Source organism: Grus americana, chromosome 25 (assembly GCF_028858705.1).
Source record: "Grus americana isolate bGruAme1 chromosome 25, bGruAme1.mat, whole genome shotgun sequence".
NCBI lineage: Eukaryota > Metazoa > Chordata > Aves > Gruiformes > Gruidae > Grus > Grus americana.
Window position 1 is genome coordinate 4,557,745 of NC_072876.1, and position 23,769 is coordinate 4,581,513.

A 23,769-nucleotide genomic window follows, 5' to 3' on the forward strand; every position below is an offset into this window, starting at 1 on the left:
GGACCCCAGTATGTGCAGAAGTTTCCTTTTAACTCGGATTAGTTTCTACAGCAGCTTAGCTAAACTGGCTCACGCTCAGACCCTCTGGGAGGAAAGCATCAGCCTCCTTTTTACGGAGGAGGGGAGGAAACCGCAGAGGCTGGCGGTGCTGCATCAGGGCTGGGGCTGGCTGGAGGAGGAGGATGCTGAGGAGGGTCCGTCCATCCCGCAGGGACGTTAACAGGCCTTTGGTATTTCTTTCTTAGACCCGCTGCCGAGCTGCATTATACCCTTGACGGGCAGGCATTTCTCCTGCGCAGCGTTTTGTAAACTGCAGAGTGGAGCCCATGAGGCTGCCGAGGAGCGGAGGTGGTGGGGGGGACTGCGCGGAGACGTGAAAGCATTGAGAAATGTTGAGAGTCTGTCCTTTCCTTGTTCGGGTTTTTGTTTGTTTGGCAAGTCATAGCTATCTTTACAGAGAGATAAAATGAGCCTTAAAGGCTTGCCTGGCTATTCACCTTGTCCTGCCAGTAGTCAGAAACCAAACTTCTTATCCAAGTGCTGTTTCGCTTGCACAAGCTTATGCTACAAGATGCAAGAAGCAAAACAGCCTCTGCCTGAGATCGTCTTCACCATAAACCGTTCAGACACTTGTAATGTTGAAGAAGTCTTCGATTTATTTCTTTACCCCTCCTTGAGCTAAGCAGAGAAGGGAAAAACCACTCTGCTCCAGCCACCAAGTGACTTGCATCTAAGCACTGCCAGGCTGGCTCTCGCGGCTGGCTGCGGGCATGGCGCTGCCACCGAGTGTTTTATCACTGTCCAACTTGAAAGCAATACTTTTGGTCTCTGTCCAAGGAGAACAGAGCAGAGCTTTGCTGTTACAGATTTCTTGTCTCCATAACCAGGTCTGTGTCTCAGCCTTCAAAGCGGGAAGCGCGGGGTGTCTCGCCAGGGGATGTTTTGAGTCTCAGGAGATTGCCCTGAGTGGGTTTGGAGATGAGAGAATCGAGTAGGAAATGTCCGTGCTTTCGTTGGCAGATTGGCTTATTCCATGGCGAGGGTCAGCGATGGAAATACAGGTTTCGGGGGGATGCGATGTCCCACGGCAGTGCTGTGAGCTCTTGTGATTTTATCACAGGTCATGCAGTGTTTGGTGTTTTTCCTTGAACTCCACCTCCCATCCTGCTCTTTGTGAATTCACACCTTTTTTTTTTTCTTTTTTTTTTTTTTTCCCATGAAAGTCAAGTTTGCAGTTTTCACTGTTGCAGGAAAAGAAGAGGGAAAGCAGAGGGAACTAGTGGCCTTTTTCATGTGCTTTGGGATCCACCGGTGGGAAGGGTGCTGTACAGGGCTAAAAACTCTGACAGAATATTGCTACGTTCTTGAGCGGTCAGGTCTGTGGAAAATGGCAAAGCCCCAGTAGAAACCCTGCGGGGTCGATATTCCTAAAACTGACCTTTCAGCAGCACAGGTTAACTTCTCTCATCCCCCTTCCCCTCTGGAAAAGTGTACGAGATTGTCTTGGAGACCATGAGACCTTTACAGCCTTCGTTGCTGTTGGGTCCTTTTTTCTGGCATCTGAGTTTTTGCAGTATTTCGGGTACCGTTTTGCTGGGAAGGGACCGCTCTGCCCTGCTGGGACCAACCTGCTCCTGGCAGGTTTAAAGCAGGGACCGGTGACACGTTCTCCTTCCCGCGAGCACCGGCACTGACAGACTCGACTGGGGAGCAGCGTTTGGTCTCATACCGGGGCTCGCACTGCAGCCTGGATCACTCAGACCAAAAAAACCTTTAATATGGGCTGGTTTCCACTCCTCCTGCTTCCTCTGGCCGGTTTCTCTTTCCGGCAAGCTGCTGGAGGTCAAGAGCCTTGCTCCCAGGCACCGGTGCCTTCAGGGGATGCAAAACTAGTAAGAAGAGATTGTGTTTTAATAGTCATAAAAGTAAATGAGCAGTAGGATATACGCAGCCCTTTTTCTGCGCGAGAGGCCCAGCTGTCACCGACAGCGTCCCTTTAACAGTGCAAAACTTCCACACGGTCTGTGGTCGTAGCAATAAATAAATAAAAATCAGTTTTCTTGCGAACAAGCGGCACTCTGATCTCCTATTCATTTATTTGCAGGCCTCATTAATATAACATCAGTGCAACAAACAGCTGAAGGGGGGGGGCAGTGTCAGGCTGAATAATGGAGTTGCTCTGCTGAGATAACAATTAGGTTCTGAATGTGCTATCAGCTAAGGCAGAGACAAGGAGGGATCATGCCGGGATAACAATGCTTATGTGCTGGTTCCCTGCTGGGCTCATCAGCTGGGATCCAGCTAGCTTCGAGCAGGATGAAAAAAGACAAAGAGAAGGAAGGTGGATGACATTTTGGGAGGGGGCAGGGGTTACGCCATTCATTCTGCAAGCCGGGCGCTCTCTCCGCACCCTAACAGATGCCAAGGGGTTATTGTGCAGAATGCTCTTAGGCTCGCAGCTCGCCTCCAGCTCCGGAAGGAAAGCCCCATCCGACTGACAGCCAGTCCTAGGTCTCCCTGTCTCCTGCACAGACTTCTTCTGGAGGCTAAATATTGCTTTATGTCAGAGACGCTGAACCGTGCAACCGGCAAGATGTGAGGCTGAGAACATTTGTCCTGCGTTGTTATAGCAGTGTCTTCTGCAGGCTGGGGAGGGAAGCGTGCTGGCACTGTGTGGGGGCTCCAGGATCCCTGGGGTCCCCTGGATCGCAGCCTCGGAGATCCCTGGGATCCCCACCTTGGCTTCAAGTAAGAAGCAGCACCACCAGAAATGCAGGGGTGCATCTGCGTCCCTTGGTGATGTAAGGGCAACTGAGCTCCTGCCGCCAACCACTTCATCTCCGTATTTGAATCCTTTCTGTGAATAATACAGTGCTTCGCACTTGCGTTAATCCTTTCCCTGAGCAGCAGGAACATGCTTTATTAGAGGCGGTGGATGGTGATTTGTTTCATGCAGGGCGTGAGGCTGATGCAGAGAGGAGAGCTGACCTGCTCAGAATAATCCGGGGGATCAGCAAAACCAAAGTCCCCGCCTCCCAGACCCCACTTTAGGTCTCAGTGACTTTCAAACTGCTTCAGTTCTGCAAACAACCTAAAAAACTTCCAGGAGAGGTGCAGACCCCTAACCAGTAAATACAAAATTCCTGGTAATGGCCTTGTTTTTCCTTAGCTGCCCTTTGCAGGTTCTTTTGATCCTCCACAGACCTCTGAGTGGAAAGCCACTCTACTAAAGTATACTTCTTGAAAATGGGGAATATTTCTTCCTAATCCCGTCTGTCTCAGGCCAGAAATCTGGGCTGTCATTGAGCCACCCTTGCAGCCCGAGCAGCTCCCCAGCCCTGGGTTAGGGCAGACCACGCTGCCAGCAGCTGCCCTGGCCTGGGTTTGCTGGAGGGGCTCCGGCCGTGCATCTGCAGCACAGCGGGGTCACCCAGGGGTGCTGCCTGGCCCGGGTGATGCTCAGAGGCATCGCCGGCGCTCGGTGCAACGGGACCTTTAAGACTTATCTTCTTGCTGCGATTTTGACTGAATCTCTCCAGCTGTAATTAATTGAATGCATCTGTTCTAACCCTGGGGCTGCTTTATGGCACAGTTACTTCAAAACTGTTCAATTAGTGGCCACTAAAATCTAGGTCGAGTGGAGCTCCATATTGGGGATTTTCCAGGTCAGGACATTTTCAAAATACAGAATCGGCTCTGCTTTGTTCGGTGAGGCCAGTTGGCTCCGCTGGTTCTGGTAAGGTCAGGAAATGGCAAACTGTGCCTTTTTTTTTTTTTTTCTTCGAACGGTGCTGAGACAACGAGCCCGGTGGTGTAAGTGCTCCAGCAAATGCATTTTAACATAATCTAGAGCTGCAAAGGACAGTTGTAACTGTCAAGTACGTGAACTGCCGAGTTCAGGTGATTCCCGACTAGCGATGTAAATGTTACCAGTGCAGGCCTTCAGGACTCGGTGTAATGCAATACAACTTGATTTTGCAGCGTCTTTTATGGGCACAGAGTGCTTCACGGAGCTAAACGATACAAGACAGGTTACGCGGTACGAGTTACAGAAAACAGCAGCACAACAGACAGTGTGTGGTGAATAAATTAGTGTGATGCGGTCGAGGGGAGAGGGAGGAAGAAATTAAAGCATGCACGGAGGAAGGAGGTGGTGGTTTGATGTGCGGGGCAGCTCCGGGCTCAGCTGGGTGCGTGGAGCAGGCTGAACCCCGGCACGCGTGGCCAAATTCAACAGCAGAACCTTGGATGGGAGCAGAGGTGGAGACCCAGAAATGAAGAGGTGTGAGGAAGGGAGAAGGAAAATGGCTTCAGCTGGGGTTAGGAATGCAGGGAGATGCAGGGGGGCACTGGGAGCCGCAGAAGCGATGGGGCGCAGGGGTGTTCTGATGGCGTTAGCAGTTTGCCTTGGGTGGGAAGGGGGAGACGTGCCCCGAGGCACCGGGAGGTGCAGGGGGTCCGCAGGGGCTGCTTTGGGGCACGCTCAGCCCGCGGTGCAGCAGGTTGCTGGGATGTGCAGCCCGTTGCTGGGATGTGCAGCAGGTTGCTGGGATGTGCTCCCGTGACGGGGCGGGTGGTTTGCTGCTTTCCCAACCCGCTCACACCCAGGGAGCAGCGAGCTCTTAAGAAGGTGAAAGAAAAGCAACCATCCATCTGGAAGCGCTAAGGAAAAGCTTTTGAAGAGCTCAAGTCTTTTGCCAAAGACAAGGGTGGAACAAACAAGCGTAAACAAGATTTATCCATTAAATTAATTAAATTGCATTATTATGGATTATGTTTGTTTATTAATAACAGCTGTAGCATGGGGAAGATTAGTAACTCACCCAAGAGCAACAACAGACTGATGGCAGATTCAGGACAACTATCTGAGAGTCTTGGGTCCAAATTTTGTGACTACACATTATTGTAATTTATACTCCTAATTGAAGGGGATATTGTCCTTAATGAAAGTCTATAGAAGCAGAGATGATTATGGCTGAGGCAGGCTATAAACAGGCAGCTTTAAAGCACACACCTCACCCTTTAACATTTCTAAGTCGTTTGAGGTGCCAACTTCCTAATAAAATGTGACATTAACGTTCAGAGAACAGCCAAGGCAGAAGTTACAGTTCTCCAAAGCAGCGGGCTACTTCTGGAAGGTGACTTACTATCTCCTGTACGTATAAATAGGAGCCAGTCTTACCCTTCTGCAGGGCTTTCTGGGGGATGGCATCGCCCACGCCTCTTGGCCAGCTCAGAGACCGTGATGTCCTCTCTTGGAGCATGGGACAGATGGATTTCAGCATCCTTGGGCTCCTTCAGGACATCCAGAGGAGTCACGAGGTGGTGGCGCTGGCCTGGGTTTGGCAGCAGGAGCAGTTGGAGGTTGCAGCACCCACTCAGCCTCCCTGAGCAGCCTGCAAAGCAAAAGTCTGTTTCCAAGCTGGAATGGGGTTGCAGAAGCACGGGTGTCGTGGGGCCACCAGCTCAACTTTCGTGTGTTTTGTTTCCCTCTAGATCCTGACAGTCTCAGGCCCCCCAGAAGGAGGGACGAGGGTTACCATCCGTGGCGTCAACCTGGGCCTGGATTTCTCCGAGATCGCCCACGGGGTGCAGGTTGCTGGGGTGCAGTGTACACCCCTGCCCGAGCAGTACGTCGTCGCCGAACAGTGAGTGGCCTCACAGACCTCACCTGTCCCCACCGCGGGTCCCCAGGGCTGGCCAGCCCGCGCAGAGCATCTTCCCTGACCTCCCGCAGATGCGCAGGAGACCAATAACTCATCCAGACCCTGGGCACCATCCCTCCATCCTTTCCAACCCTGCAGGGGTCTGGAGGTGGATGGTGCCTGGACCAGGGCGTGCCATCCCTACACCAGAAGGGGACGAGCTGCTTGGATGCTCTCTGGGGGGGGTTAAGCAGCCCTTTAAGCTTTCATTAAGTGTTTTGTTTCCTTCCACACCGCGGTTTCTGCTTTGCTAAGCAACTTTTCTGATGAGCACCTTGCCGTTGACGCTGAGTCTCTCTGCCCCCTCCGCTCCCCATCGCACTTGAAATTCAGCCGGCGCTGCTGGCTGCACGCAGCCATTTGTTAGGCGGGTGAGGCGGTGACAGCCGCTTAATCCGAATGGGCCTCCACTGGAGTCCATTCATTTATTTCACTAAGAAAAATGTCAACGAAAAATTAGAAAATAGGCATGTAACAGAGATGGGCAAATAAACCTCCCAAAGTGACACATGCTCCTGTTGCTGTTTGGGGGGGGTGGTTCTGAGGTAGCCGCGGTGCTGAGGGGTGTGTTGGGGTCATTTGTGCAGGGCAGGAGGGGAGCAATATGTGATGTCTCCTCTTGGGTCATCTAATCTCTCTTGCTGGGGACCAGAACGGCGTCCTATGTAGTAGGGCCATGGCTGCTTGCGGTGAGTTGGGGGAGCCCAGGTACCAGGGGTGGTCCCAGCAGCACGGATGTGTCCCAGCTTCAGGAGCAGCTGAAAACTGTCGTCTCTGGAGGTGAAATGCATTTGGTGGGTCCCGGTCTGACCCGCAGCATAGTGGAAGGACCTGTCACTAGCACATGTTGGCGTTGGTTTGGTTTTTGCTCACTCCTCGTCTTTGTTTCCCCATCTCTAAGACAGAAATGACATTAATCTCCCCTTCCAAACGGCGAGGATGCGTGCAGTGTATCGGTGCATCATGCGATCACTGGGTGAAGGGCACTATGGGCGTGCAAAGCGTCGCTGGTGTTACTGCAGGAATGGCTCCAAGCGCTGCACCGATAGTACTGTCACTGCTAGCGATTTGGGCTGATCTGATTGCTGAGCAGTATTTTGGTTTATTTTATTTTTCAAGTAAAGGACAGAAGATGATAAAATTATCCTCCTTTGATGGTATGAAACCCTGATTTTATAATCATGACTCTAATTACGGCTCTTGAGCTTTCAAAGTTTGTTAACATCATTAAAACATTTACCCTGGGCAGATAACAGCAAGCGTTAGCATGAGAGCTGCCTTTTAAAGATGAATACAGATAAAAGGACCCTCTTAAGGGTTCTGTGGGCAGACTGAATTCCAAGACTGTAATGACTCACCATATGCTCCAGCCACGCAATCTATCAGCCAGCAATTAGGTTAATGTTGGTGAAAGGGCCACTTAGCCCTGCAATCAGCACCCTACAGCTCTGCCGAATGCATCATTTTGTAACAAGGTACCTGCTGGGAATTTGGCTTTTATCAGGAATCGGGATCAGGTGTACCAGGTCGCTTCTGCCCCGGTCCCGTGCCCAGATACTGTACGGCAGCTGCCGCTTCACTGGCAAATAATCGGGTATTTGGTGTTTTTCCCCCTGTATACAGCGCTTGGCGTATCCTTGCTTCTTGTGCGAGAAAACCTCCGCTCTCCTCTCGGGCCCGTCGGTGTCAGGAATCGCTTCACCTTGTTTTGTTTGCCTGTGGGCTGGCAGGAGCGCAGGTTCCTGCTCCCAAATGCCAGCCCTCTGCCCTAGCCCACAGCCCGGCACGCAGGACCCCTGCCTCCTCGCCCTGCTGCCGGCTTGCGGGAGGAGACGTAATGAAGGAGCAGGCAGAGGAGAGGGGCATGGGCGATGTCTGGTTGAAAGGCAGAGAGGGGAGCACGTGGCAGATTAAGGCACACAGCCGAGATGCTTCAGTTCCTGTTCTCCAAAGGCAGCGTCTCTCTAGGCAACCTGTTTTGATGTGCAGTAATAAGGACTTGCACATTAGAGCTCTTTACTAGCGTGTGTGTATTTCATTAGGCCTCCTGGCATCACCTGTGCGTGCTGTCTGCAGGTTCTTTTTTCCTTTAGTCGTTTTATTTTATTTTATTTGTAGTGAATTTAATGCTGCTGAAGGCAGCTGAAACGCTGCCTTCGCAAATTGGAGCCTTTCATGCATTTGCACGTGATCGGCAGAAGAGCGAGCGGTTCCCCTGCCGCTTTGCAAAAGCACCTTCAGCCTCACCGGGGAGAGGATGCTCTGGCTCTTCCTCTCGGGGCCAAACACGGACAAGCATCTCCTCACCAGCGTTACTGCACCCCCCTGCCCCGAGGCAGGTTACTCCTGTCCTGAGGTTTGCGGTGCCTGGCAGGATGCTCTGAATTTGTCCTCCCAGCATTGCAGTGGGAGCAAGCAGCGTCCATCCCCTTTAGGTACAGCTAGAGAGCCCTGCCAGCTGACGTCCCCCTGAAAACCTCTCTCAGACCTGCTGGCGTGACGGGCGTTTGCTTGGTCTCGTCTCCGGCAGGCATTATGCGTTCCCAGCACCCTGGGCTTTTTGGGTTACACACCCACAGGGTGCGTGATGAGGGTTTCTTCATCCTCCAGCCTGGCCCGCTGTGGTTAACCCCAGCAGCTCTCCCTGTCCCCACGTTTTTCCCTGCCCTGGGATGTGCCCACGGGGCTGAGCTGAGCCGAGGAGCGCGAGATCGGTGTTTTTCGGTGCCACTAACTGCTCTTACAGCATCAGTGTGTTCTGTGCTAGCTGTCCTGCGTCCCCTGCGCAGGCTGCTCTCCACAGCTGTCTCTATCATCCCCGAGCAGGTCTCTCCATTTTTGATTAACTGGGAGACTGCAGTGTGAGCTGTTCCCTTAATGAACTCATCTGTTACTCTAAGGACTTCGCACTCACTTTGCTACTGGCTAATATATTGCCATTAGTGCTCTGCTTTGCTCTGGAGTTTACAGCTTGTAATAATTATGTCTAATTTTGATTTTTTTCCTTTAAATTACTACATGGAGTAAAAATAGACTCAGTAATTAACTTCTTCCAAAGAGGCAGATATCAAAGTTAAAGGCGGGGGGGGGGGGGAGAAGGAAGAAAAAAAGAAAGTCAGCCCTGCGTGGAGCTGCGCAGGGCACTGTTGGCACCTCTTGCCAAAGCCTCACCGCGGCATTTCTGCTTCCAGGATCGTCTGTGAAATGGGGCAGGCGCTTCCAGGGATCAGCTCCGGCCCAGTGCTCCTGTGCATCGGGGAGTGCAAGCCGGAGTTCACAGCCAAGTCTGCACAGCAGTACATGTTCGTGGTGAGTGTCGTGCCGAGGCGGAGAGGAGCGGGGGCAGCACGCGTCCCCCACGGGAACGGCCGTGCTCCACGAGTGCACGTGGCAAATGGATGGGGTTCGACACCAGAAGACAATCCCAAATTTGCCATCTTTTTCTGATGCTTTCCCCATGGCGTGGCACAATTCCTTGGCGGCCCAGTCAGTTTTCAGGATCTAGAGCTCACACCGGTCTACAGAATAAACAGGATTTAGGTGGGAACCTAACCCAGGGTTCCCACAGCATTTGGTTTCAGCTTTGCACCTCCAAAATGGTGATAACCTTCTCTAGGCTTGCTCACTCCTTGCAAAGCGCTTTGGTATAATCCCAGCAGGAGCATTACACAAAGTGTAACTTTGTTCTGTACCCAAGGACTTTCTGTACGTGAGGAATTGGAGCCGGCACTCAAATTTTCCTCTGCTTGTAACGAAGGGACGTTGTTACTTTGGTGCTTACTTAATGAGGGTGAATCTGGGGTGCTGCTTCTTGCTGCTTTTGAAGATGTTTCTGTGCGTACGTGCGTACGCATACAGGCACCGATAGGCCGTTTTGCACAAGCGCAGAAACGTGCAACAGGAGAGCAAGCACCAGAGTCCTCCTTCTGCAGCTCAGGTACTGAAGTCCTGCAGGGAACTTAATCAACTGCCTGTGAAACCTGAACATAACTGAGGTAGTTTCTGTCTCTGTAGATTTATTTTTTCCCCACGATGCCCTTTGGGATGGAATTCTGCATCCAGATATTCAGGGATTTATTTTTTTCCCCCCTCCAAGGATGCTGGTTCAGTGCAGGCTTTCTCTATCTGCTTAATGGAGAGCTGCTCTTCGGGTTGGTGGGCTTCCACTGGTTGAGTGGGTCATTTCTTTCTGTTGTTTAATTAGCGGCCTTTTGATTCATAAACTTAAAAGCCACAGCTGGGGCTTCTCGTATCTCCAGTTTTGCCTAAACTGGGTACTTCATCCAGCCACATTGATTTTGTGCTTAGCAGAATCTGTATGCAGGGAAATGCCAGCACTTACCAATTGTTCACAATTTGTAAACTAATTGAGAGATAAATCAGGCGAGCCCCTGCCACCCTATCAGCGTTGTAAGCGGCACCCTCCCCTGGGATTTCATTTATTCAACAACATAGCAGGGGTGCAAAATATCAACACATTTTGCTCCAATACGCCAGAAACCCCTCGGATATCGCAGGGCACTGCCAGCGTAGTCCCCAGATTTGCCGTTATTGAAAGGCAGGTTCCCGTGCGACACGAGGAGGATGCTCTCTTGCTTTGTGTTAAATAATAACCAGGAGCCAGTGGAAGGTAATTGCGGAGAGGAATCTTGGAGTAGTACCTTCCAGCAACCTGGTGAGCATATGCTGAGCGTTATCATCCTTTGCATTGTTCCTTCTGATTTTCAGCACTTACCCTGATTATATCATTTCTTTTTCTCAGGCATCTAAAACTTCTAGCACATCATTTCCTTTTGTTAGTTGGCCTCTATTTTTCTCTTTATCGCCGTCACAAATTCCATTATAGCTGGTTTATGCCATTAAAGTCAGTAGTAAAATTGATTGGTACCTTAAAGCAGAGCTCTGTTCTGACCCTGAGAGGGTTCATGCCTTGGTGAGCTCATCTGGTGCCTGACACCGCGCAGGAGCGATGCTGTCACCTTAATTACACCCATTTTATCTGGGGAGGTGGAACCTTGGAGCTACTTTGGATCTGTAAATCTGTCATAATTATCACCAAATCATGAGGTGGAGGTGGAAAATTCTTACTCGGGTTTCAGGCCCCCATCCGATGCTGGCCTCACCCCAGCCTTGGGAGTTTTTGCACGTCTTCGGGATGGGCCCTCAGCTCTCCCGTCTTTTCCTTGTTTACAAGAATGACTGCTCGGGGTTACAGCCTGAGTTTCTATTTTTGGCAATGCTTTGAGTTTCCAAGGACTGCAATGCTTAGACAAGGTGATGCTCACACCAGAAACGTCAGATGCTTGTAGCCAGGAGGTGCTTATAATTCACTTTGAACGCAGAGCTTTCCAGTACGCACGCAGCTCTGGCACTGGTGTGCGTATGGGAGCTGCGGGACCTCACGGACACGTTCAAGAACCGCTCCTTGCTGTCCCCGGGCTCCCACGAGCAGACCTGCCCCAGGGACAGGGCTGGAGGGTGGCTGGTCGGGGGCTCTCTGGAGTGTTCACAGTTGCAGCTTGTTCCTAATTCGCCTTGGGAACAATTGCCAGGGTCGGGCTGGAGGCTGGAGGAGGTTTTTGATGGGCGGTCGTTCAGTGAACGTCCTTTAGAGGTTTCTTGTGTTTTGGAATCACTCCTCTTGGTTGTATGAAATGCTCCCGAGCCTGCCTAGTGTAGTAAACGTTGCTATTACCATTCACGTTGTCCAGTATTGCCATTAGCTGGGATAATTGTAGAATATCCTGAGCTGGAAGGGACCCATGAGGATCATCAAGTCCAACTCCTGACCCCAGAGAAGATAAAAGCTGTGAGCTGACCATGAGGAGCTGAAGGACGAATCTTTCCCTTCTGCAACATTATTCCATAATTATCCACAACAGGGTGGACTGTGTGTTTTTCTCTGGTCTATTCAGGGTCAAACAGGCTTTTTTTGGTCTAAGCTCTTTTGGTAAATGCTGTGGCACCCAGAAAACACGTGTTGCATTGTGAAAACAGTAGAGAAAACAAACTCACGGAGCTGCCAAGCAGGTGGTACCAGGGGAGTGGAGTTGGGAGGCTGCCAGCCTTTGCAGATGAGAGTCATAAAGAGGGTAATGGGAAAGCATTAGTAAAACAATTTGGTAATATCCACTGATTGAAAACAAATAAAAAGGTACCTGCTTTCTGCAAATTCCATTAAGAGGGATAAATAGCTATCCTGGTGCAAGGCAGGATAAAGAAGTGGCATTGCTGCAGTAATATCACCAATAAAATGTCAAGTGGGATCTAAGTTTGCCCACCAGGGATGTTCCATCGGCAGTGGGAAACCAGCTCTGCCCCCACAGTACTGTCGCTGGTGGTTCGTATTAAGCTGGAGCTGATGATACCGCCTTTTGTTAAAGTTGAGCAGTATTTCCCATTATCTGGTGGGGTTTTTAAGATGCTTTATTGCATTGGCAAAGTTTAAACATTTGGGTTCAAATTTCCATTGTGGCAGTTCACTTGGCTTGGGATGTATTTCAGATTTGAAACTGTGGTGCAGACAGCTTACCTTAAGAACAGGCATACTTTTGCTGAGGCTGATTTTAAAATAATTTTGTTGAGGCGCATCTCTCTTTCAGAGCTGGATTGAAAATTCGAAAATTTAGCAGGAGGTTTGCCAGATGTCCAGGACGCATCCCTGTTTTGCTTTTTCATTTTAAAAAGCATACCCCTGCTCAGCCAAAGATGAGAAGATGCTCAGAGGATGGTGCTTCTCTGGCACAGCCCGTGCGCTGAGAGCTCTCCTCGCAGCAGACAGGAGTGCTGAGTTTGTCCTTTTCTTTCTCCAGACTCCAGCAGTGAGTTTTCTGAATCCCAGCCGTGGTCCGGAGTCAGGAGGGACGATGGTGACGATCTCCGGGCACTACCTGGGAGCCGGCAGCCGCGTGTCGGTGCTCCTGGGAAACCAGACCTGCGAATTCTACGGGTAAGGGACCGAGCCGGGCCAGCACCTATCCTGGTTACCAGCACTGCACCACCGCGTATCTGCTGTAGCTGAACATGCAGCCATGGCAAAAATTCATCTGGGAACCCCTGAAGGGTCCCATTCCCTCTTTTATTACACAAAGCCATCTTCTCTCTTACTGTGACTGAGCCTTGCTTGGCAAGGGAGGGATTGCATCGGTATTAGTGCTGTCCATTATTTCATTTTAATGCCGTTACGATGTTAACCGGTCCAAAAATCTCAGGCAAACATCACTGCGATTGTAAAATGTTTATAGGAGTCATCAGTACCTGCCCCCAGCCTGGCTGATCTGAAGAAAATGTAGCGTTTATCAGAATTTCTAGTTTCTCTTTTCACAGATCAACAGCTCGCGTTACTTTTATCGCAGCCACTGCTGCAGGTACCTCAACCTCCTGGAAATGGTCTGAGCGAGGGGTGGGCTTCTGCGTGGCAGAGCAAAGCGGGGATCTGCAGACACCTTCTGCTGAGAAACTTGCACAGCCATCGATCTCCTCTGGGATTTCTATGGCAAATTTGCTTTTTACCCAGCAGTGTAAACACAGAGTTGACATTTGCAGGGTTTAATGGGTTTTCTTGGGGCTTAGTTAAAAAAAGATACATGCGGTATACATCTGTGTGCATCACGTACACATCCGTGCCCTGCACCAGATGTCATAGGTGCCCCGAAGCAGCTGGCAGTACGTGTTTCGTAGCGTGGGCGCAGCCCGTGCGGGAACCTGAGCAAAGCGGTGCGATGTGCAAAGGGATTCTGCCTCTCAGATCCTCGCTCAGGCTTCCCAGGAGGAACCAAGGAAGTTCCTGGGAATGTAAAGACCCCTGGAGGTGAATTTCTCATCTGGAAGACTGAGAGGTTCTCTGATACGGGAGCTGCGGGCATTCAGACGGGGGAGCGTGTTGGGATATTAGCAGTGCTTATTCTAGGTCCGTCCTAGAATGGTGCTTCAACAAGTCTGGACGTGCCGAGGTCTTCAAGTGCAGATGAACTCTCCGAGAGCTAAGCACTGTGACCGATCCATCAACATTTCTTCCCGTATCGGAAGCAAAGACGCCAGACTGCATCCTCAGACGCACACGGGTAACGGCGTTCCCACCCGCAGAAGCAGCCTGCGGGCTGGCCTGGGAGCAGCAGCAGCCCTGAAATGTAATCCCTTCAATATACGGTTATATTCAGGCAACCTGCAGATCCTGACCTGCAAAACCTGGAAGAGTGTTGAATTCTCTGTATGTTCTAATTACAGCAGGCGAGCAGAAACTTAAAGCAAGCGGCAGTGTATGAATGGCACCATCCTTCATGTGGGGTCACGCTGTGCACTTTGTTTTGCTTGGACTGTTTTGAGGCAATGAACTTCAATTGTACTCGAGGGTGTGGGGGAGCCTGATTAGATGAAGCAGTTTCTAATGAGATTCACTCTAATTACAGCTTCCCCCATTCTCCCCTCTCTGATCGGAGGAGTGGGTAGATTCACCATGACGACATAATAATAGCACAGAAAGCTAATTAACTGATCACAGGGAGCTGAGAGCAGCTCTGCCAGCAGCGATGCGTCACTCTGGATCTCACGCCAGAGCTAAGCAGGCGCGGTGGAGTCTGGCAGGGCTGAGCGGCTGCGCCGGGGCGGCAGCAATGCGCTCCTTGCACAGGGATGCCTTCGTGGTTAAATTAAACCTAGGTGGAGAGTGAGAAGAAGAGGGAGGGAGGACGAGGAGAGCGGGAGGGGATAGACACGTAATTGCGTCACTAGAAGCAGTCAAGTCCAGTTTGTTTCAGGTATTTTAGGAGGTTGTTTCTGTTCCCTGGGTTGTGGTGGACAGGCGTGCCAAGGTGTGAGCTGGGAACATCGTGGTACCCGCTGTTCGGTACCCCCTGAAATGCCCAGTGCTGAGGGATGTGCCCATACTCCCTAGGGCGGGCGGGGAGCGGGTGAGGGCCCCGACAAGGGGACCACGCAGCATCCCCTTGCCCAGGTAGAGACACGGGAGCTGTGCTGGAAGCAGAGCAAGGGCACGGCTGCACTTGAGCTTCAGATGTTCAGGCACCTCCACGAATTGCGCAGCTTCTGAGGAGGGTGAGGATGGTGAAGATTGGGCACTCAGGAGTGCCGGTTTTTTACTTAAGTGCCAAACTGTCAGTGAGGTGCTGAAGACCTACCTGCCCTCTCCCCTGCGAGAAGCCAAAGCTAAATGAGCCACGGAAACAGCACGGCCTTTCTGGTGAGCCGGGGGCAGGTTTGGGCAGGCGGGATGACCCGTGGGTGGCCATTCAGGGACATTGGCATCCCAGGGATGTCCCTCCAGCACTTCTCGTAGGAGCAGCATCCGGGTCGTGTGGTTCCTCGCATCTCTGTCGCGGCATCGGGAGCGGCGCCGCTCGTACCTCACTCCCCTTCTCCATCCATCCACCCACCAGTGCCTTTGTGCTTTGACAGCCCTGCCGCCTCGACCTTCTCCGGGGCTCCGATGGAAGCAGATGGTCTGTTGTGTCCGGCCAGCCAGCGCCGAGGCCGAGGTCACCCCTGCTCTGACGGGGAGACAAAGCCGGAAGGCAGCGGTGACGGTGGCATCGCCCATCCCAGGCGGGGGCTTCGCAGGCTCCATTATGCTGCTCACAAGGGCCCGTGTGTGCGATGGGGTGGGGAGGGGAAGAATTTGGCTTTTCAGTGAGCTTATGCATCCCATTTAAAAAGCAGCCATCTGTTTTCACACGCCCAACAGAAGGCGGCGGGTTCACAGAGGGATGCGGGTGGCTGCAGTTTGGCACAAAGAGTGATTTCAGGGAGTCTGCGCTTCTCTCTTGGTGGGCAGGCAGAGTGCCCTCCCGTGCCAGTGAAGCCCTCCTGCCCGCCTTGGGAACTCATCCCCTTCGCAGGTGTCGGGGTGGGGGGGGCTGACCGACGGCTCAGCCTTTTTGTGAGCTGCCCCGCAGCAGGGCAGCGCCAGCACAACAGGTCATTCCTGTCCCCACGCCGCAACCGCCCGTTAATGCTTCCCCGGCTTCTCTCTTGCACAGGCGATCCATGAACGAGATCGTCTGCGTGTCGGCCCCTTCAGCCCACGGCCTGGGGGCTGTTCACGTCTCCGTCAGTGTCGACCGGGCTCAGCTGGAGCGGACTTTGCTGTTTGAGTACATCGATGACCCGAAGGTGCAGCACATCGAACCCGAGTGGAGCATCGCCAGGTAACACAAGGCGATGTCGGGTCCTCGACAGCGGGAGAGGAGCCAGCTCGCCTGGTCTGGCTCTTCTCTCTCAGCACACGCTCCGCGAGGGCAAAAGAGAGTCTGTTTGGAAATGCACATCCCACCCAGCATCCTGGATTTGTCAGTGCTGGGCATTTGCATTTACCAAAATATTACTAAAGTAGTGATTACCAAAGCAATTACAGCAGTAGCAGTCTGCACCGAGATTCTGGGAGCACAAATAAAACCCCAAGATCACTTCCATCTGCTGAAGAAGTGCACAATTGCTCATTAAAGGCTCCTTCTTGTAGTTCTGGAATAAAACAAAACCAGCAACCACCAAGAAAAGAAAAAGCTGATGCTAATCAAAATGTACTGTTTGTCCCAGATTCCCTGCTAGGAGCAGGGCAGCCGGCACTGTCACATCACCGTGACGTCGTTGGTGCTAAAAACCCTGGGCCATACTCGTCCCCTGGTGTTACTGTAATGGTTGTGCTCACAAGGGCTGTAACACAGCCATTCATTTCAAATTCCAATTATTTTTTTAAATTGCCCATGAAAGAAGTGAGTGTCTCACAGCGGGCTCTGTGAGATGTCCGCTTTGAGTCCGAATTCAAGATCGCGTCTGGTTTTGGGTGGGCTGGGTTTGAGGGGCTGCTCAGGACTGCACACAGAGGTGCTCTGAAGGGAGCAGCTGGGCTCTGCTGCAGAGGTGCTGGAGACGCGGGTGAATCTGGGCTGCGCTGCTCCAGTTAACACATGAAAGGAGAAGCCAAGAGTGAAAGACTTTGCTCAGGGGCGCTGGCTGTAGGAGGACGGGGGTGCTCTAGCCCCGGGGGGGTTGTGTCCTCCCTGGGCCTGATGGCACCCGATGCTCTTCGTCCCTCCCCAGCTCTATGTGACAACTTGATGCATCTGCAGTCCAGATGCAAGTGCCCGTCAGTTCCTTCAGTGCACGTACCATTTATCGTGTTCCTTAAAAACATTGCTATGTAAATCATTAAACACTGTGACTAATTTATTGTCTTACGTATTTAGTCTCAGCTCAGTTGATTTCTTTGGTCCCATTTCTCATCCCGTGCCTTGCAATTCTGTTGGGTGGGAGAGGGTGCAGCTGAGAGCAGAGAATGCAGCTAACTTGTGAGACACCGCTCCCCAGCGATGCGGGGGGTGGGTATTAATCGACACTGTCGCCTGGTGCCTGAAGTGTCTGCAGGAAACATCCTTCTGAGATCAACAAGCATCCTTATTGTCAAGCACAGGCTCTTTGCACAGCCCCAGCCCCTCCTGCCCCATGCATTAATCAGGTGTCTCCCGGTTCTCCGCAGCGGATACACGCCTCTGACCGTCACCGGCTCCAACCTGGACGTGATCCAGGAGCCAAGGATCCGCGTCAAGTACAACGGCAAGGAGTTTTTCAACGTAAGTAGCTGCTGTCAGCGCGGTGCTGCCGGGGAACATCCCTGTGCTGCAGCACAGCGGGTCCCCTCCACCTGGATGCACATGTACCGTGACTGGTGCCGGCGCTCTCTGGGCAGTGAGACTTGCCGTTGCAAAAGCTGCTGGAAGGGACTGTTTTTCTAAACTTACCCAAAGTGTTAGCAGCAAAACCTGGGGACCGTGGAAAGAAGGGTGCTGACGCACACGAATGGGAAATTAATTGCTCAGCGACACAGTAACGGCCAAGGAGTGTTCGAAGCTAGAAATGGAGGGCTCCATTTCAGGCCATCTCCATCACCTCAGATTCTGTCTTGGATCAGATAAACTTGTTTCACTCCTGAAATTCCCCCTTTTATGAGAGCCCGAGCCCTGAGAGCTCTCCTCTCCCCAGCATCCTTCCCTTCCCCGTACCTAGCTTAGCTCCACAGGCACTTTGTGATGGAGAGCCCAAGCGTAGCTGTCCCCATCGTCCCCAGCTGCTCCACGCTTCCCGTTTTAGTCCTGCTCTTTCTGTAAAAGCCCAGAGCTAGGCACTGAGATCTGCCAGCTACGAGGCTGCTATGTTTAACTAGTCTCTCCCTAGCTGCCTCTCTATAAATAAACCTCCTATTGCCGCAGCTCTGGGCCCGGCAACCCGGTGCCAGCCCGGGGAGGGAAGGAGAGAGGGGAACCGCTTCTGAACAAGAAGCTTTCAGGCCACTTTTGCAGCTTGATCACCGCAGTAAGGCAAGGGGCTGCTTCCCTGCGCCCTCCTCGCCGTGCGAAGGATGCTGGGCATGGGGCTCCCGGGATTTTGGTGAAGCTGGGTGTTATTTCTGTGCCTCCTTCCCCTCCTCCCTCCCGTCACCCTGATGTTCCTGAAGGAGGGAGTTGGTAGCAGGATTTAGGGTTGATCTGGAATGCCACCTCTTTCCCCTATCTGTATTTTTTCAGTCCAAGAGTGAGAAACTGAAATGAATCCTCAGCTAAACGGGAGCTGAGCAATGTTCTTGTATGCTACAAGTAAGAATTGTACCTCCAGGACCCGCAGAAATTATTTTGACCAAGTCAAACTGAAAAATATTGGTTTTATGCAGTGATCTTTCTGACTGAATCTGTATTATCTTGGAAATGGCAAATCATTTAGCTGTCTTTTCCTACTCCCTTTCTCCCTTCCCCTCTGAAGACCTTTTTCATCTGAGCTCTTTTTAAAAAGACATCTAATTTTGTTGTTAGCAGTTGCAGTTATACTGCTACAAAAATAATTCTGAAGACACAAAATTGAGTGAAATTAAATCTTCCGCTTATGGAAGGAGGCCAAACGGTTAGGCTCTCGCTGCTTTATAAGGCAAGAGTCTCATAAATCAGCCAGCTCCCTGCTTCCAGGGCTGGAGGAGCTGTGGGTGTCCTCAGCCCGGCGGGAGATGCCCTTCGTCTTACCTCCAGCCCACGAGTGTCGGGTGATCGTTCCTCTCCCTCGCTGCCATTCGGGAATTGCCTCTAATCACCAATTTGTAGCAGGGACCAGGTATTTGCTATGGGTCTGTTTCAAAGCTAGCATTTGCAAAGAGGATGCAACTGGAAAGGAAAGAAATGAGAAAGAAAAAGGGCTAAGTGATCCGCTGTGCTAGCCTCCAGCTCTTTTAAAACACTGCTCATTTTGAAGCTTGCTTTCCATCTTTCCAGTGCCTTCGTGCTGGCTGGAGGGGAAGCAGCTTCCCCCCAGTCTATGGCCGTAATGCCTCAAGCCTGGATTAAATATTTCCAGCTAAACTTGAATCCACTGGACTTTCCAAGGAGTATTTAATGAGTCAGGATATCATTGTCCAGGTCAAGGTAAAGTTTTCCCTGCCGTCTTTCAAAGCATCGCCTTCCCCGCAGGTCTGCAAGGTGGTGAACGCCACGGCGCTGGCCTGCCTCGCGCCCCCCCTCACCCCCGAGTACCGACCCGGCCTGGACGCCGTCGAGCGGCCGGATGAGTTTGGGTTCATCTTTAACAACGTGCAGTCTCTGCTGGTCTACAACGACACCAAGTTCATATACTACCCCAACCCGACGTTTGAACTCCTGAGCCCAACCGGGGTGCTGGAGCAGAAGCCGGGGTCACCCATCATCCTGAAGGTAAGGAGACCCTTACTCACCCAGCGGGAAGAGGCAAAAAAGTCCCAGAGAGAGGAGTTTTATGCTCCCTTTGGTACGCTAGACCGAGTCCCGTCATTTGCACAAGCTGGGAGCGAGATGAAAGCCAGAGAAATGCGCTGCATCTTTGTACAGTCTTCTCTCCCCTTGTCCCCAGGGCAGAAACCTGTGCCCACCTGCTCCTGGAGGAGCAAAGCTCAACTACACCGTGCTGATCGGCGAAACGCCCTGCGCCGTCACCGTCTCCGAGACCCAGCTGCTGTGTGAGCCGCCAAACCTCACCGGACAGCACAAAGTGATGGTGAGGGACCAAACGCTCCTGTCGGCATCCCTTCCCTCCCTCCTTCCCATCCTTCCCCCTCCTCCTCTTCCATCTCCCTGACTCGCTCAGATACTGAATGCAACTTCTTGTCCAAGAATCATCAGTATTTTAGATTTTTATGGCTGTCTAATTGGAAGCTTAAAATATTGATGTGGATTAGCATGAAGAAACTTCTTATTCCCTCCCTGAGACTCACCACCTACTATCAGAGCCTTCTAGAAGGAACAAATCTTTCTGGCAGTGCCTGCAGTGCCGGGTACCATCCTTTCTCCGGTGCTGCTTGCTCTTCCTTCAGTAGGCGAGACCATTTTCAGTGGGCTGCGTTCTCCCTCCTGTAGGGGATTTTATCAGTCCTTGTAGCCAGACCTGATCTGCTAAGGGGATGGAAAAGTTTTGCCTTTTCCTGAAGCAGAAGCAGCCAGGACATCTGAACACTGGACTGGTTGGATCAACGGCCTCGTCCAGGATAACAGTCGGTGTCATCTTCTGCTTTTGGTTTTGGGCATTGCTGCTTCCTCTAATCCCCTCGCAGACCAAGCACGCAGCTGCAGAAGTGCTTGAGTAAAGCCCAAATGAGATTGTAATTGTGATTTATTTCCCTTTAAGTTCAGCATCCAAAACATATTCAGATTATCACAGTGTGATTCACAGAAGTGTAACCTGGCTGAGAGCTGTTTGCATCTGTGGCCCGGGCACATCCACGAAAAGCCAGTCCTGGCATTAACCTCCAGCGTGTTTGCTCTGTAGCTTCCACATGGGGCTTTCTCTTCCCTTCTCTGCTCTCCCTTTCCAGTCGCTCTGATTTCTTGTCAGTGAAATTATCACTGGGTTGCTAATGTCCACGCTTTACAAAGGGAGTTGAAAGCTTATAAAATGAAAGTCAAATGGAGCCATCAGATAATAAGAACAAAGCCCAGATAGTGAAGAGCTGGCACATTTATCATGGCTTGAAGCCTCCCTGTGTTCACATAAGCTGCACCCTCTGTGTTTGAAGGCGATCGGAGTTGCTATAGTCCTGGCTGAAACAGAAGCGGTTCAGTGCTTCCTTAGGGGGCTGGACAGCCCGTGCGGCGCGTGCCCTGGCCGGGAAGGATGGGGCTTTGGGACAGGCTGACACCCTTACCCAGAGCTGCTGCTTACCTCCGCTGTGCTTTGTAGGTGCGTGTTGGTGGTATCATCTTCTCCCCTGGTTCGGTGAGCATCGTCTCAGACAGCCTCCTGACTCTGCCGGCCATCGTCAGCATCGCGGCCGGAGGCAGCCTGCTCCTCATCATTGTCATCATCGTCCTCATCGCCTACAAGCGCAAGTCCCGAGAGAACGACCTGACTCTCAAGAGGCTGCAGATGCAGATGGACAATCTAGAGTCCCGGGTGGCCCTGGAGTGCAAGGAGGGTCAGTACTGCCCGGGACCGGGCACGCTCTGTGTGCTGCAGCCCCGTGCTCTGGTTCCCCACCGGAGCACCCCAGTCACCCAATTTTTGCAGCGAGGAGCAGGGTGCGTGTCCCCGTGAGGTTTGCACGCCTGCCCCACTGTGGGAGGGAGGGCAGCGACAAGTGTGTCAGTGGCAGACACGGCTCTGGCTGCCTAATGTGCAGAGGATAGGATTAGAGCTTGATCCTGCTTAAGCGACACGCCTGGATCGCGTTGCGGGGATGGTGCGAGCCCCAGGGTGCCCAGCACAATACGCCCCCCCTTGTCTAATGGCCTTTTAGTAAAGGGCTTGTAAAAGGCAGCGTAAGGTTGGGAGCAGAGGAGGTTCAGACCCCAAGAAACAGCCTGTATCCCAAAAGGAAGGCAGTAGAGCTGGAAAGCTGGTCCAGTCCCTCCTCCAGATGTGAGCGCAGAGCAGCAGGAGCAGGTCTGAGGGACAGGAAGAAGCTCCTCAGGCATTTGCTTCTGGGAAATCTTGTGTGTTATTTGGAGTAGCTAGACCCGCCGCTTGCACATTTCAACACGGACTGATCTCGTCCCTTGCAGCTGAGCGGCTGAGCCCGGCCTCTCCGCGGGGGAGCGAAGGTGGAGGTGGGCAGTCATTTCTGTAGCTGGTGGGTCCAGACAAAAAGCGTTCTGGGGAGAGGTGCTGCTGTTGGTTCGTACGTCCTTCCAGCTGGAAGGGAGCTTAGTGGATCAAAGAAAAATAAATAGAAATCTGCAAATTTCGCAGTCTGACCTCTGTATAGGTAGAGAGTTGCATTGGCTTTGTTCAGCTGACCTTAAAAGGATAGCCTTGAAAGCACAGGACAAAAAATGGGATATTCAGGAGAGACCACAGCTTCGGCATGGGCACAGCCTAGCTGGGGTACAGCTGGGGTACGTTACTGAGCCAGCGTTTCATACTTTGGGGAATGAACACGAGGACACACATACAGTTGTGTAACACAGTGATGTTATGTTACGAGAGGAAGAATAAATTCCTGATGCTTGCAGCAGGCAGTTTCTGCTTCGTTTTGATCTGCATCAGATTTGATTATTTTGGCAACTGTTGATAGAGGAGGAGAAGAAGAAGAAAAAGAAAGGAAAATATGGGAGGTACCAAGTTATGAAAATAGATCCTCATTTCTATCTGCAGCCTTTAAAGGTGTTTTAGGTGTGTATACACAGGTGTGAACTGCATACAAATTACTAAGCATCTTTTGTTCTCGGCATCTGCTCTGTGCAGCGTGTGCTCTCTCGCTCTCAGCTGCTGAGACAGTCTCCAGGGGTGAGGGTCTGTCTGAGCTACGTGGTGAGGTCTCCTCCGAATCGGGTTCCTGAGCTGGCCCGTTTATGGTTGCTGCCGTGCCCCAGGGAGAGCAGGCAGCCAGCCCTCCGCCCCGCAGCCTCGGCTCCCGGAGCTCACGTGTGTTTCTCTGTCTTGTTCTGTTCTCCCCGAATAGCTTTTGCAGAGCTGCAGACAGACATCAATGAATTAACCAGCGACCTGGATCGCTCCGGGATCCCGTACCTTGACTATCGGACGTATGCCATGAGGGTCCTTTTCCCTGGCATCGAGGACCATCCTGTCCTGCGGGAGCTGGAGGTATGGAACAGGCTCTGCTTCCCTGAGCCCTCGGGGAAGCCACTGTGAAACCCTGAAGCGCCTTTATGCCTTCCACACCAAATCTTGTTAGAGCCACTGGGGTTAGCGGGATGAGCCCCGAGTTCATTTTAACGAAGAAGCTGGTGGTTTATCTCCATCGCACACTGCTTACTCCTCTCAGTTTCTTCTCCCCAGTGTTGCTTTAGTTTTATTTTATGGCTTTTTATATTGCTATAGGCCAGCAGCAAAACGTGCCAGGTAAGTTATCGGTGTCCTTTTAAAGTCCTCCTTAATCACCTTACGAGTGCAGGGGAAGGCTGCGCGCCTGGGAGCATCCTGCCTGGAGCATCCCGCTGCTGCTGCTGCTGTTCCATGGCGTGTCCACGGGAGGGCAAGCGCTGTGCCTAGGCATGGCCGGCCTCCCGCTCGGCTGTGAGCGAGCGCTTCCATCCCCCTGGTTTTCCCACCAGTAGGGATAAATACCTGTTTAAGATTTTCACTGAGGATTTAGAAGGATTGGTAAGATAAAAGGGGCCATCAGATCACCTTGCAGATGCGCCCTGCTCACCTGTGAGAGTGCCAGAAAAAGTGATGGTGCTTCAAGAAACTTTATCTACCACGGAGCATGGGGCTGCCGTCCTCCATCCGCAGCGCAGGGATGTCCAGAGTTACCGGGCTCAGCGCTCCTTCTCGGAGACCGCCATTGCTCCAGTAAATCCTGAAAATCCTGTTGCCTTCACACAGACCAGGGGGTGGCCCAAATCTTCAGCCAGAGATGTAAGAGGACAAAGTCTTGGTTGCTCGTGCTCCATGTGGTTGCGTTGCTTTTCCAGGAACACTACTTAGCATTAATGCATCAAATCAGATTCCTTTCCAGTGGGTCACCAACACTGAGCAGCTGCCGTGGTGTTGGTAAAGCTCACGCAGGCTTTGAACCAGCCTCTCCCAGCCCATTCCCATGCCCTGAGTTTTCCAGTCCCACACATTATGTTCGCTTTTT

The 23,769-nt window shown here is 52.0% G+C and overlaps 1 protein-coding gene across 4 annotated transcripts in view; it reads left to right on the forward strand.

Moving 5' to 3' along the window:
• Window positions 1–23,769, forward strand: part of PLXNA2 (plexin A2) — a 186,963-nt gene that overhangs the window by 136,967 nt on the left and 26,227 nt on the right. For all 4 annotated transcript variants that reach the window (XM_054803976.1, XM_054803974.1, XM_054803978.1 and 1 more), the window contains 9 exons: window positions 5,497–5,648; window positions 8,897–9,014; window positions 12,518–12,654; window positions 15,701–15,868; window positions 17,197–17,290; window positions 19,169–19,408; window positions 19,584–19,727; window positions 20,907–21,141; window positions 22,627–22,769. In XM_054803976.1, coding sequence (XP_054659951.1) covers window positions 5,497–5,648; window positions 8,897–9,014; window positions 12,518–12,654; window positions 15,701–15,868; window positions 17,197–17,290; window positions 19,169–19,408; window positions 19,584–19,727; window positions 20,907–21,141; window positions 22,627–22,769 — 1,431 coding nt within the window. The remainder of the gene's footprint in view (window positions 1–5,496; window positions 5,649–8,896; window positions 9,015–12,517; window positions 12,655–15,700; window positions 15,869–17,196; window positions 17,291–19,168; window positions 19,409–19,583; window positions 19,728–20,906; window positions 21,142–22,626; window positions 22,770–23,769) is intronic.